This window comes from Antedon bifida, chromosome 3, assembly GCF_963402885.1.
Source record: "Antedon bifida chromosome 3, ecAntBifi1.1, whole genome shotgun sequence".
Taxonomy (NCBI): domain Eukaryota; kingdom Metazoa; phylum Echinodermata; class Crinoidea; order Comatulida; family Antedonidae; genus Antedon; species Antedon bifida.
The window spans coordinates 22,084,175-22,100,187 of record NC_136228.1 but is presented as its reverse complement, the minus strand read 5'-3'; the positions used below and the strand labels follow the sequence as shown (position 1 = coordinate 22,100,187).

The 16,013-nt window shown below is 33.2% G+C and overlaps 1 protein-coding gene across 1 annotated transcript; it reads left to right on the top strand.

Moving 5' to 3' along the window:
• Nucleotides 1-3,315: 3,315 nt before the first annotated feature.
• LOC144838248 (carboxypeptidase D-like) lies at nucleotides 3,316-14,347 on the top strand. The gene is made up of 12 exons (XM_078693599.1): nucleotides 3,316-3,382; nucleotides 4,021-4,201; nucleotides 8,268-8,419; nucleotides 8,725-8,764; nucleotides 9,574-9,656; nucleotides 10,315-10,491; nucleotides 11,190-11,398; nucleotides 11,993-12,145; nucleotides 12,687-12,981; nucleotides 13,491-13,630; nucleotides 13,878-13,983; nucleotides 14,193-14,347. Exons 1-12 carry the CDS (start codon nucleotides 3,316-3,318, stop codon nucleotides 14,345-14,347), a joined length of 1,758 nt encoding a protein of 585 aa, XP_078549725.1.
• The last annotated feature ends 1,666 nt before the right edge of the window (nucleotides 14,348-16,013 follow it).

Genomic DNA, 16,013 nt, shown 5'->3' with positions numbered 1-16,013 from the left:
AGCAATATGTTTGTGAGGTTCTCTCTCCAGCTGATCCTGACACAAAAACTAAAATAGTCAGAAATAAAATTGCAGAGCTTTCTCTCATGCAACACACACTAACCCTTCCCCAGTACAAGATATATAGGGCCTACACTGTTAAAAAAATTCTTATAAAAAAACGGTAAATTACTGGCAATCTGGACGCCAGTAATTTACCGTAATGTAGAATTACAGGTACTGTTGAAAATAAATTACTGTAAAACTACAGTAAATTGTTGGTCATAAAGTCGGTTGTCTACCGTAATGTAGAATCACAGGTACTGTTGAAAATAAATTACTGTAAAACTACAGTAAATTACTGTTAACTTGAAAGTCGGATGTCAACTATAACGTAAAATCACAGGTACTGTTTCTAATAAATTACTACAGTATATTACTGTTAATCTGAAAGTCTGTTTGTCATCAATAACGTAAAATCACGGGTACCGGCCATAAATAAATTACTGTAAAACTACAGTAAAATTACTGTTGATTTCAAAGGAAGTGGTCTACCATAATGTAGAATCAAGAGTAATGTTGATAAATAACTGTAAAACTACATTAAAATTACTGTCAATTTCAATGGTCAATGGTAATGTAAAATCACAGGTACTGTTATTAATAAATTACTGTAAAAGATTCAGTGAATTCCAACCAAACAAAATATTACAAAAATATAAATACCATACAGACAAAATAAATACATGCCAATAATCTTATTTCAATAACTGATAACAATAACAAACTCAATTATAATGTTTCTTTTTCTACTTGTCTAAATATCTTGTTTCTGTCATGTTCTTACAGTATGTTCCCTACAATGTTCATTGTATCTGAACTTGATCTGGGATTCTCTGTAACGTTTCTTTTTTTTAAATAAACAACATTTTTTATAAATCTCTGCCTACAGTATATTACATAGATGTTTTCAATCTTCAAAGTACGTCTTCTATTAAAATTTGTTTATCACCTATTTCAATATAAAATATTTAAGTAATTGATATTGATATTTACAATCAATCGAAAATCTTTAAAAAACCAATCTATTAAAATTAGACCTACCATCTATGCTTGATCATTAAATAATTAATGTGGATGTTACAATCATCAAAATATGCCTTATATTAAAATGACCATCAAATAAATGGAAGGTTTATTCCAGAGTACAGGACCTGGATGTGGTAGATGGACACTTAACAGTAAACCACAGTAAGAATTTTGTTGATCCAATAACAGGAGTCCACACTCAAAACATAGAATCCTACTGGAATCGTGAAAAATTAAAGTTAAAAAGAATGGGTGTAAATGGGAATGGTTACCGGAATACCTTGACGAATTTATGTGGCGAGAAAGATATGGCATAATATAAATTAAACAGATTAAGTAAGTTAAAATAGTATATGTTCCTTGTGCCTTATTAAATAATGTTAAAGTTCTTGTGCCTTATATTTGAATAAAGTTTGAAGAATGTATTTTTCGATCTATCGATTTTTTTCTTGTTGTTTGTAGAGGCTATTTGATTCAACTGTTGAGAAAAAAACAAACATGGATGTATTTATATAAATTAAAATATAAATTGGATATTTTATATAAATTAAAACATAAATTAAATACGATTAAAATGTATGTATATGAATCTTTTTCTTGATCTTTTCTTGTTATTTGTAGAGGCTACTTGATTTAACTGTTGATTAAAAAAACATGTTAGGGCCTATATAGTGTAAAATACGATATAATTTACAGACACATAATAAAAGCTATAGGCTAACTACAGCAGCAGTTTTTTGTTTGTTTTTCTCAAACACAGTGAAATACAAAACAATTGGCACAATGACACAAACAATAGAAGCCTCAACAAGCCTGACACACCCAACCCAACATATTGACTAACACCCCTATAAATAATAATGGAATAGTCCTATATTCAATACATGCCGAAAACTCAGGTTGATCCGCTTTATTTGCCTGTCGTGTTTATATATTATATTCATGAAATGTATTATTTGAAACTCGTACTTACTTTTTTAATACCTTATTCATTTGTTTTATTATTGATTGAAAGAAAGAAAATAAATGTTTACGTTGAATTGTTGAATTGTTGAATTTATAGTCAACAACTATTTGAAATTGAAGCCACATGGTCGACGATATCGCCCATGCTGGAAAATAATTTGAGTAAATAATTACATTTTATGAAGAAAAATAGTAGAAATTCATATAATATTGAACATTTCTACTTTCCAAAATGTGTCAAATAAGTATTTAATGATAATTTATGCATTTCGGATCTTCTAAATTTTATTTTTTTCATTTATTTGATTTTTTAAATTAAATTGGTTTTATTACTAACCCTATTTTAAATGGTACGTTCCATGCGGCACTAACGCGCATGCGTAGCTTCGGTTAAAAAGCAACTTTGGACTGTACCATTTTGTAGAAAGGTAATTTTATAAATGTAATTTATTTTGCTTATTATTATTGTCGTTTAAAATTGTTTTATGTATTGTATGTAAATAAAATAATTTGGTTGTGTTTCAGGGAACAATATATAATTTGCTATAATGTTAAACAGATGGTTGTGGTGTTGAACAAACAGTATCCTTTCTATTTTCTAGTGGACCAAATAAAATTTCTTGTATCTTCTACTACTAGTACTAACTACCCTAGTGACAACCCGTCAACCGATTCAGTTCCAAACCAATACAATCATTCACGAAAACATCACCTCAAGAGGAATATTTGTTGCCACAGACACTTACCTTTATTTTAGTGATGTTAATAAAGAGGCTGCAGTGAGGGTTATATAAATTAAAATATAAATTGGATATTTTATATAAATTAAAACATAAATTAAATACGATTAAAATGTATGTATATGAATCTTTTTCTTGATCTTTTCTTGTTATTTGTAGAGGCTACTTGATTTAACTGTTGATTAAAAAAACATGTTAGGGCCTATATAGTGTAAAATACGATATAATTTACAGACACATAATAAAAGCTATAGGCTAACTACAGCAGCAGTTTTTTGTTTGTTTTTCTCAAACACAGTGAAATACAAAACAATTGGCACAATGACACAAACAATAGAAGCCTCAACAAGCCTGACACACCCAACCCAACATATTGACTAACACCCCTATAAATAATAATGGAATAGTCCTATATTCAATACATGCCGAAAACTCAGGTTGATCCATCTATTCTGTGGTGTGGACGGCGTTATAACTTGGTCATAAACTTGTGATTTCCTCAAAAATACACTTGAGGTAAAAGAGCTCACACGTCAATAATATGGCCTCTAAACTATCTGCGATTTTCACTCTTGCTTTTGTTTTTCTGGAAATATCTTTTGCACGTGGTAAGTAAAACTGATTTTTCTTATAGGCCTATAAAATATCTTATCATATTTTTTAATAGTTTCATATAAATTGTTTATTAACTATAGTAAGAATCTAATAGTTAACATAGGCCTATTTATGATTTTAATAAAATGTAATTCCTACACTTTGGAATGATAAAATATCGCAGTATGATCTTCCTAATATTACTGTGCGTATAGGCCCTCTTATATTAAATAAATAAGTATATACTTTTAGCTACTCGCAGTTTCAATCAATGCTATGAAGGCCTACAAATCCTAATGCTTATATAGTTATTTAAGCGAGTCCAATGGATGAGCGATTGATTAAGGCAGGGCGCCGTACCTAAAGAGCCAACAATATCGGCATGTGTTCGAGGCCTACTCGCTCCTAATTAGGGTGGTGGAACAAGTCCTCTCTCGGATAATGACTTTAAATCGTTGGTCCAGTGTTAGGCTATACAGTTTGTCCGTGTGAACATTAAAGAATTCATTATTCGAGACGAGTAGATGATCACCCCGGTGAACTGGTTCATAGGTATTGATAGGAGAGTGATTTACTATTGGTAATCCTTGGCCACATGTGCCGAAATACATAAAATCAATAAAATTAACCAATCAGTTCCTTCTCCTGTAAGGTAACACAATACGTTTGAACGGTGGGCGTATTCCACGGGAAGGACTCCTTGAGGTATACCATGATGGTGAATGGGGGACAGTTTGCAAGAAACAGTTTTCGACCGTAACGGCTGCTTCAATCTGTAGACAGTTGGGGTACCCAGGTGTTTATCAAATGCTAAGTAAACAAAAACAAGCCAGGTAAGTTCCCAGCTAGCAATGACACGTTGGGCCGACGTTGGGTTAAGGTCAACAGTTACGTTGGCCCAACAGCTCTATTCGACGTAGGCCCGACGTAATTTTTTCCATCGGCCCTTAGTGGGCCCAACGTGTTGGTCAGACGTTGGTACAACGCGTTGGGCCAACGTCGGTAAAACGTCATTGTTTACGTTGGCTTATGAACTTTCTGCGACGTAGGCCCGACGTAGCTTTTTTCATCGGCCCTTGGTGGGCCCAACGCGTTGGGTAGACGTTGTCCCAACGCGTTGGGCGAACGTCGGTATAACGTCAATGTTTACGTTGGCTTATCAACTTTCTCCGACGCAGTCCCGACGTATTTTTTTCCATCGGCCCTTAGTGGGCCCAACGCGTTGGGTAGACGTTGTCCTAACGCGTTGTACCAACGTTGGTATAACGTCTTTGTTAACGTTGGCTTATTAACGTTCTGCGACGTAGGCCTGACGTAATTTTTTACATCAGCCTTTAGTGGACCCAACGCGTTAGACGTCATAGAATACGGTATCCCAGCTTTTGATGACGTTGGTGTAGTAGAATCAGTACATTAGATACATTTTGCAGCCCAATATTAAACTAATTGGTTTGTAGAGTTTTGCAACTAAAACCCGATAAAAACAGACAATACCAATATTAACAAAAGTATTATGTTAAAACAACGTTTTAGCTTTGGATATTTTCAGTTACAGTTGTAACTAAAACTATTTAAAAACAGTTGATAATACGCAAGACGCAGATATATGTTAAATAATGTTTTTAATAAATATATCCTATTATTAACAGATACCGTAGAGACAAAACAATTTAACTAAAATTATACAGCATCTGTTTCCTAATAGAACAAATACGGTTTAATTTTAAAGACATAAAGTACTGTAGGTCTACATTTTATATTACTGTATAACTTTACTATTCTATACAAAATACAATAAATACATATTAAAACAACAATATTTTTTACTTAATTTCAGTCATACCAGTCAGTAAAGACCAGTGTATTTTTCTTTGGCTTAAGACACGTTTATACTGTACAGTACTACGATAAGTAGATAAACATACTGTACATTTTTCTTACGGAAAACAAAAGAAATCGACAAGGTTTTCAACCTAGAACTATGGGATAACTATTTATGCCATTTATGTCTTTGTATTGTGGTCAATAAGAACAATAACATTATTATCACGATATTATTGCTCTTACTAAAACTGACGTCATCTGATTCATTGTGAAAATATTTTCATGAAAGACAGCATAGGCCTAAATGGTTATCCTACAGTTCTAGATTGAAAATGTAATAAAGAATTCTAAGGTTATTAATGTACTGTATATACCTATATAAACACAAATGTTTGTTTCTTATTAAGATCTACCTTAAGTAGGCCTACTTCTTTTTATGTTACAATTACAATTTGCGACACTGTACATAATTCGAACTTCAAATAGTTCTAGTTGTGTTTCTCATTCTAATTCAACATTAGTGTCCTTATCAAATTTAAAAAGTACATATCACATCGCACATAAGATACATTGTTCTACGACTGTAAAGCAGAGTGACGATTGGACCATTTGCGGTATAAATTGTTGCCACGTCATCCTGTCTTATACTGGTATATTTCTGTAAAAAAATTATTAACGATATGATAGAAATGTGTTTATGATATGATGATGCTAAAAATGCTGTGTTCCAATTAAAAGAGGGATAAATTATATTTTGCTTAAATTGTCAGTGTAGTAGGCTACATCTTAGCTTCATAAAACTACAGACAGGCATGCAATATCAAATGGCGATTAATAAAAATAATATGGGATTATATTTAGCAGTATTAAGATCCTATCCTATAACTATAACATAGAAATGAATACATATTACAATACTCTAATAATGACAAGAAGTATAAATTAATCAATACGTATTTATTTTATTTTACGAATATTTTGATATTCAAGGTAATAGCTATATTTTAAGTAACGTATTTAAACATCAAAACTATAAAGAAGTGGTAGTGTTATGCGCGATTTGAACGATCACTCAGAGGTATTACAAGAGGAGAATATGAATATATAGGCCAACAGTACTGTTACACCGGTTCACTCAATGGCAAAACGGTGATGTAAAAACTTGCATATATATCAATTGTACGATTTGTAATCAACGAAAACATTTTAAACTAACCTAAAGTTTAAAAATACAAAATCTTACCAGCAAAATAATAACAAGCAACATTAACTGAAGAGCAAGATGATAGCAGTTACCAATTCAAAATTCAAATGGAGACAGTTAAGTGAATGGAATGTGACCTAGGTTCTCCCATTAGAGTAATTAATGTCACTCGTAGTGGCTAAAACAATATAATTAATAGTTTTTATCAGAGGAGGGCTCTCTGTATTCTGGTTCCCTGGTTTTAGTTATATGGTATACCTGAGTACATCTCACTGAAGAGTCCTTAATTACAAATTTTAACTCCAACTACACGATGCTTCTATTTGAGTCGATGTCCAAGAGTTGGGATGACGTATGGAATCCAACCGAATGTGTAACTATCAGCCAATTATAATATGTTTGACGTTTGGATGACGTTGGATCAACAACTTGCAGATGATGTAGACATGCACCTATTTTTTTTTCAAACTTCAAACGTTGGGTCGACGTTAGAATTATACACATTGTTAGCCAATGTCGGCGCAACGTGAAAAAATGACTATAGTGCGTACGGTCGATTTGCTAACGTTGATCCAACGACTATGGAGACGTTAAATCAATGGAAATTTGTCAAATTGCCAACGTTGCGACGACGTTTGAACATGTCAAGTAGATGACATTAGACAGCACTTGTTTTTTGTAAAAATCCAAACGGTGGGCTGACTTTAGATTTCCTACGCAATTGTTAAAACTATTAGTCGACGTCGGCGCAACGTGAAAATATGACTATTATTGCGTCGACATTTGCTAACGTCGAAACAACGACTACAGCGACGTTAAATCAACATGAATTTGCTGACTTAGAAAATTGTATGTATTTCCAACGTTTCGACGACGTTTGAATTTTGACAACTTTTAGCCAACGTTGGCGCAACGTGCCCACGGTTTTTCGACGTTGGACTGAGGTTGGATCAACAACTTGTATGACGTTAGACATGCACCTATTTTGTGTTAAAATTCCAACGTCGGGTCAACGTTAGAATTCCTACACAACTGTTACAACTATTAGTCGATGTCGGCGCAACGTAAGAAAATGACTAGGCAGCGTCGACATTTGATAACGTTGAGCCAACAACTAATAGCGACGTTAAATCAACGGAAATTTGCCGACTTAAAAAGTTGTAATACAATGTCAAATTGCCAACGTTGCGACAACGTTAGAATTTGGACAACTGTTTACAACTTTTAACCAACGTTGGTACGACGTGTCAAAAACAACTCTAATATGTTGACGTTTGTAGACGTTGTGCCAACCAATGATAACGACGTCAAACAGACGTTGGATTTATGTTATCCCAAGGCACATTTGTCGGCACATTTTTCAACGGAAATACGACGTTGGCAAGACGTTAGACTAACAACCATAAAATTCACGACTTATAGTAAACGTTGTCATAACGTTGTAACAACGTCGGTAATTTGCCCGCGACTTTGTCGACGTCTGCCAACGCTTGCCGACGTCGAGCCAACGTCAAATTGCTAGCTGGGTTGGTTTTACAATTAGAATATTCACAAGATACAACAAGAACAATTTCTTTTCGTAAAAATACAAAGAAATGTTGGTGGTTGACAGCAATTCCGATTTAAACTGTACTATTATTAGGCCCCTATGCATTCTGCTAGTTTTAAGGTTCAGTCGGGGGAAATGGTACAACTGAATTGTTTACATTACAAAATTTCTTAGAGAATAGCATATCCAAAATCGACAAAAATCGAGCTTAGATAGACGCGTGTAAACGATGGAAGCCTGTAGAATTAGCAGTTGCCAAGAGATCATAATTGATAACATTCAATCAAATTACAAATTAATCTGTGTTATTAATTCTACATAGACGAGGTATGCGAACAAATGTTCCAGAGAAGGTTTGGTTGGGAGAACTAAGCTGCGATCTAACTGATGAAACCATCGATGATTGTAGCCATGATGTGTGGGGTGAAACGGACTGTAAACACTCCTACGACGTGGGCCTATCGTGCTTCAGAGGTGCGTGAAATTCAGTTATAATCTAGACATAGGAAGTAGTTAATAGTAATGTTTTTACACGAAATTAGGAAGATAAATTTGTTTTCTTAATCACAAATGAAATGTCTAGAAAAATATATATCTACATTTTTTTCAAAATATGATCAATACGTTTTTCCAAAAATAATATAAATATGAAATCGTGCTCATGATATGGTCGGAATTGTTGGTTTAAATTAAACAATTTTAACTTTATATTCACTTGCAGACAATTAGGCCTATATTTATTTTTATAATCATAATCTGCTTTCCTTTTATTTTCACAGCTTGTCTTGAAGGCGAATTCGGATGCGTCAGTGACGGAAAGTAAGGTTCATTATTTTTGGCAGTTTGGAAATTTAATTTTTCCGGTTAAGCTTGTTTCCTACCTCTTTAGCTACTCGTCTGTGAAAACGCACATTCACGCACGCCAGCACAGACGCGTAGTGGAACCATGCTTTATTATCAACTTACTCTGCCAACGAATAAAACACTGTGCTTATCTGATTCATTATACGTTTTATTTGTAAAATAGCATAATTATAGGTCTAACGATAGCCACGATTCAGAGGAAGAAACACTAAAAACTATAGGCCTAATAGAATTCATATTTTTGTTTATTGTATGTTGATTTAATATAAGTAGCAAATCTTTGGTGAAGGGCATTGTTTCTACCATATGCTGATGGGCCATCAAGTATTCCTCCTTGTTTTTTTACTGCAATGCATTCAGATTGAAGTAGCATCTTTGTTAAATAGTTTTCTAAGAAACTCTTAAAATCTTAAAAATAAAACTCCATGTAGTCAAGAAGATTTCTATTCGATTTATAACCTAAAGAAGTTGGAAATAACCTGCCCTACATGTATACAAAAATGAAAGTACCGCCTATATGAAAATGATTTGAAATTAGTATTTCTAATTTTAGTTTTTCTCAGTACAATTATTTGTATCATTTCATTTCATTAAAAAATAAAATTATGTGCCTTTAGGCCTAAGGTAGTTGCAAAAGATATGCCCACCGGGACACAGTCTACAGTTAGCATATTAATACTGAGTATCATGCATTGTTATAATATAATTTAATTACGTTTTTGTAATTCACTCAACGTTTATAACCGTAATGGTTTCCTCAACAGATGCATCGACTCAAACTTAGCATGCGATGGTTCACCAGATTGCAGTGATGGGTCTGACGAGGCTATATGTGAAAGAACAAGAAGTAAGTCACATTTTCAGTTATTTTTTAAAAATTATTTTAAATCAACTAAGCCTAACAGAAATAAAAAGCTCCACTAAATTATATTAGTTTAAAAAGCTCACAAACGAATATATAGTATACAGTAGAACCATATTAACCAGCATGGAACTCCTTAACAGTTTCCAAGTTTTTGTCAAAGTGATTAACCATGTCTTTCTCTCTGTTCGTTTCACGGAGAAAGTGTCCCAACTTAATAGGGGCGTTTCCGAATAGGCGTGTCCCTAAAGATGGATTTTATTGTTTTATTGCTGGATTTCTTATATACTGTATAATGTAAAGATGTATTGTCCCCCTGAAAAAATAATTTTTTAAATTGTTTTTGTTGAATATGTCATTTTATTGTCACATACTAGTTATCCACTTTGAACAAAAATGGAATCGAACAAAAAAATTATTTACCTGAAAAACTGTAATTTAAAGCAAATTGGCTGCCAGCCAATGGGTTTTTGGTTGAATTTGACCATTAATTTGGTCATTTTATATGAGAAAAATGTTTTGTTTTGTTTTTTTTTCACGGAAGGAATTAACTTTATTAAAACTACAAAATAACCTATTCAAAGTCTAATTTAGTTAATCTTCATCTTTAATGTACTTATTATTATTTCATTTGTTCTTGCAGATCGTACGTCATTCCATGAATTCCGTTATCATGATTCAAACGATATCAGAATCTTTTTCCAGAATCTCACGACAGCTTATCCTAATATTACCAAGATGTACAGTATCGGACAAAGTGTTGACGGAAGACAGTTGTACGCATTGGAAATAAGCAACAATGTTGGTGTACACGAGATTCGTACGTTATTTTACAATTTTTTCAAACTATTTTAAGACACTCCTCAGTGGAGACTCCTATTTAAATGCATTTAAATAATGGTTACCAAACTGACAAGCGCTCGCTTCTTTTGGTATACTATTAAATATTGTAAATGTAATTGTGAATTGTGAATACATAAATGTGTATTATGATGGGATAATGGGATAATTTCATAACAACGAGAGGAATATGACGTGTTTTAAAACTGCTGCCAAACCATTAAAGGAACACTTTATTCGATCACCTTAATCATTTTTCTACTGTATATAACTTAAAATAATACAGATTTTTTAGTATCTTTTTAGTAGTCTTATTAACAATTTTTGTCCTAGACGTAAAACGTTATTTGGATTTTAAGAATAGCAAAAATCTATAAATTCATTATAATATCCAGTTATACCATATTTACTTTAATTAATTTTAAGACGACTGCCTATGTATAATATACAGTATTCAAGACAGAGTAGGCCTATCAGTGTTTGCCATAAGTGCAGGGTACAATAAACGACATATTCAGCGGATGTACTTTTACTTACCATTGTTTGTTAATGTGTATAATAAATTTAAGATGTTAATATTTAACTTATATTCAATATAACTAGTAACGTTTCATTCAACAAATTATAATAAAATCTTATGACTCTGTACTTATAACTTATCAATTTATTTGTTGACAGTTGAACCAGAATTTAAGTATATTGCTAACATGCACGGAGACGAGGTAACTGGACGCGAGTTGATCTTAAAGTTAGCTGAGTACCTTTGCAATGAGTATCATGCTGGTAATGCCACTATTAGGTATCTTGTCGACCACACCCGGATCCACCTGCTTCCAAGTCTCAACCCTGATGGCTTCGAGAAGGCCTTCCAGTTCTACAAAGAATTCGTAAGAAATAATAATCACCGGTATTATCATCTAAATGATCATAAATTCAATGTACATTTATTTAGCAATTACGTGGATCTTACCAAGAACATGTATTTTTTCTTTAGTTCTGAGACCCTTTACAAAATGCTCAACCGCGTAGGCCTAAAAAAATCTTCATTTGGTTTGAGGAATGTTCTCTTCTAATAAATTATTAAATAGATACTGCAACCGACCCAACAATTACGATACAATACGATATTATTTATTGTCATTTTAACAACGAGGTACAAATGAAATTTGGTTGGTTGCGGATGCGTGATGTGTGTATGAAAAAACATGTAACAAACGCGCGTACAGATGAAGTGTGATGATGAGTGATCTTGATGTTAGGTACTTTAAAACCAATCCCCATGACAAATATATTAAATCTGTTTGCAAGAAATAAAATGGTATAGCGACTTGTTCATGTAACTATACCATGCATCAGTGGACTAGATTGAAACTAAGCCAGAATAAGAACTTTTTGTACCTAACGTTTGCACCAAAATTATAACTCTCAAGGTCGACTAAATTATTAAATATTGTCTATGATATTTAATGTTTTAATTTCAGGATATGGTTATTGATGCCTATGGTCGTGAGAATTTGCATTCTGTTGATTTAAACAGGAACTTTCCGCGGCTAAATACAATTATGTATCGAAATGAAATTATTGGTGGCAAAAATCATCATCTGGGGTACGGCAAAGATACGACGAATTATGTGGTAAATTAATTTTGTTTTTTTAATGATTTGTATGCAAGCACACGCTACTTAGGACTCGTTTCGGCTTAGTTGTTTTGCCAGGTTAAGTTGGTTTCCTACCCACCAAAGTTAGCGATAACTGTGCCCGTGAAACCAGCTTGCTACCCGGGTAAATAACTAAGCCTGAACGGACCCTTAGGCCTAGTTATTATCAAGCTTTCTCTACTATCTATCTTATTGAATTTGGAAAATTATCGCAATAGTTGACATGCATGTAATTGGGAACGGACGTTGTTATGATGTTATGATTTTAAGCTCTGTCTACACTATCAAACCAGTTTAACAAAAACAAAAACTGTGATGTGCCCAAATATGGTAGTGATATGACATCATCGTGTTCATTTATCAGCACATTACATAACGTTTGATTGTGTAATTATCCTGTTTGAAGTTACTGTTTATGCTTTGTGTTAATTATCAGTGCCACACAAGTTATGTTTAATGTAGCAAATGTTTTGAACTTAGAAATGTATAACTATTTGTTTTTACTATTTTTCAACAGCCTGAACCCGAAGTACAAGCTTACATTGAATGGGTTGAGGAATACCCTTTTGTGCTATCTGCCAACATGCACGATGGCGATTTGGTAGCAAATTATCCATTTGATGACGTAAGATCCTTTAACGGGCGACCATCTTATACAATGAGTCCAGACGACTCTCTCTTTAGACATCTTGCACGAACATATTCGCAATCTCACGCTACTATGTCAACTAGAACACGCGCATGCTCAATATACAGTCGTACATTTGAAGATGGTATAACCAATGGTGCGAGTTGGTATACGGTCAAAGGAGGTGAGTTCTTATTATTTAAACATATAATAATGTTGTAACCTCCTTAAGCACATTAAATATGATAATGGTTAGGCCTACTAATATATGAACTAGGCCTAGTGTTTCCTACTAATATGAACTAGGCCTAGTAACAGACTAGTTTCACGTCAGGGAGATGATGTTTGCCCAACTCTGACGTGGTTCTACAAACTGTTCAGATAGATAATTAGGCATAAAGAACAAAGTCGATTCTGATGGGAATCCTACTCATGACATCATGGCAAACTTGGCGGTTTAGTGGTTTAGTTTACTTTTTCCTCAGTTTTATCAAACAATGTGGTGTAGGCCTACATCCGGATGTACATTGGTACAACGATGTCAAGATTTTGGCATAGCATCATCTCAATACGTCTTCTTGTAACGTTAGTTTTGGTGAGAGCCAATGCAGTAATACCGGACACGATTTTAGGTAATTCAACAAACAAAACCATGATGATAAACAATATTTATTTTGTGTATTTCCTTTAAAGGCCTTCAAGATTATGATTATCTGCACACGAATTGTTTTGATATAACGCTCGAGTTAGATTGCATTAAATTCTCGTCAGAATCGGGATTAGAAAAGGAATGGGTTGACAACAAAGATGCGCTCATTCAGTACATGTACCAGGTAAGTCAATTGTAGTGGAACATTTCCACGGTTAATTCTTTACCATTCATTAGTGGTTCATGATGTCATCAGTCGGACTTGGTTACAACAAAGTAACTTTATATTACTGTATATTACTGCTACGGTTAAAGATCATGATGATGATGATGGTAGCGGTGTGTGTATTCCTTTCTGGCACATGTGATATCACATACACTAAAATAAAAAGTATGTAATATTATGTACATATTTATTTTTAACATTTCAGATTCATATGGGAGTAAAGGGTATTATAGCAAGCACTGACGATATGCCTATCAAAGGAGCGGTAGTACATGTAGGAGGACCAGGAATCAATCATGACGTCACCTCAAGTAAGTTGAATTGATTTTTGCTTTAATTGAAACAGATTTTGTTTAAATTCGCCACCATTGGTGAATGGTTAGAAATAATTTACCCATATATTTTGATCAACCATTTTAAACATTCAACATTTCCATGTTGTTACGTATGAATAAGAATATGTTAAAATGAACCATATTTATATTATCTATGATTTAATATCTATATACTTTTTCTTTAGCAAAAGACGGTGAATATTGGCGTTTATTGTTACCAGGTACCTACACAATAACAGTATCGGCGGAAGGATATTTCAGCAAAGGTTTCGTGGTTGAAGTAGTAGAAAACTCGGTGACGCCTCTAAACTTTGTACTCAGTCGACGAGAGGTACCATAACAAATAGTTTTTAAAAATTGTATTATATTTGTACCTTAACATAAGATGTATGTCAATATTATATATTTCCAAAGTATATTATTATAGTTTCCTAGCTACATTTCTAAATATTTTTTATGAACCATCTTGTCTAAATTGTATGATATGAATAAATAACGTGTGTGTTATGTACATTTTTATAAAACAAAGTCTGTACGTGTTCTGATTTGATTTTAATAATAAATTTATAAACGGAATTCCCGACACAAAATGTTGCGTTCTTAGTAGAGAGGTATACGGTATAGTCAGTCGTGATTATAACAATGGTTAACAATGGGGATGGTATAAGACAATAGAGTATATCATTTCACTAGAATTGTTATATAGTGAACAATTGGTTTACAATGGTTGAAGTCAATAGGTGTTATGTTTCGGATATAATAATACAATGGTTAACATTGGGTAAAGGAAGTAAAGGATTGTTGTAAGATTTGAATTAGTCATGGATTTAATAAAGATGCACCTGGTTAATTAAAACTAGTTAATTGAGGTATTTGCTTGATGTATGCCGACATAATCCAAAGACATAAGTTATTTGATCCGGATATTATAACAATGACTAAAACAAAAAGATAACAATGAATGAAGTTAAATAATAAGTATGTCTTGATTGAACTATACCGACAGGTAATTAACCATCTTCCGGATTTGTTAACAAAGGGAAGAAACACAGGGTGTTTGACATACTAAAGTTTAATGTGTGACGTCATGATGTTACTTTCACTATTTTTTTTGATGATTTTTGTTTTCCAATGTTTAGTTTTATTTTCATTTAAATTGGTTACGTTTACGAAAAGATTTCTTTGTTTCCTTTTAAAATAAAACAAAAAGAGGGGTAAATTAATAAAACAAAAACAAAAACAAAAATTAAGTAGGGACGCTACTTACTATAAACTTAGTGTATATATACTGGAGTAAAACATCATTTTGGCTGAAAAAAATTTAGTAAATGCCGAATGTAATCTTTTGGAAAACGGAACGGATTGATGATCTTGAATTGAACAATTTTGGAAATGGGAGTACCCACTTACGCTACAGCCTGACAGACTTAGCATATTCAACCAAAAACCAACAACTAGTTACTATGGGTTCCGTGATTGAACTTACTATGGACTGTGTGGGGAAGCTACTTAATGAAACAAAAGATACACGGCGCTTCGACACAATGTTCCGACAGGAAATACAACAATGACAATTGACTGAAACAAATTCAGTAAATGCCGAATGTAATCCTTTGAATGTATATAACTCTCGAATATTTTGTCATCTTTACCTCATTCTACAACGCTACAACCTGACAGACTTAGCATATTCAACCAAAAACCAACAACTAGTTACTATGGGTTCCGTGATTGAAATAATTGATCTTACTATGGACTCTGATGTCGAAGAAGATGTTATATAATATAAGCAGTGATTCAGAATTTGAAGACAAAGACATACTAGCTATGACTGGTGCCTATTTTACAGCAAAGGAGGAGGAAGAGATGAGGGAAGAGATGGGGGATATGACGTGTTTAATGGCGATTCAACCCCCACCTCCAATGAACGTTGATTTCAATAATGTATCTAATACTGAAGAAGACGAACATTATAGATCGAGAATAATTTCTGAAGAGGAGAGGAT

Coding starts and splice junctions, on each gene's coding strand:
- LOC144838248 (XM_078693599.1), top strand. CDS start 3,316: ATGGCCTCTAAACTATCTGCGATTTTCACTCTTGCTTTTGTTTTTCTG. Junction 8,420..8,724: donor GGGCCTATCGTGCTTCAGAG/GTGCGTGAAATT, acceptor TTATTTTCACAG/CTTGTCTTGAAGGCGAATTC. Junction 13,631..13,877: donor TCATTCAGTACATGTACCAG/GTAAGTCAATTG, acceptor TTAACATTTCAG/ATTCATATGGGAGTAAAGGG.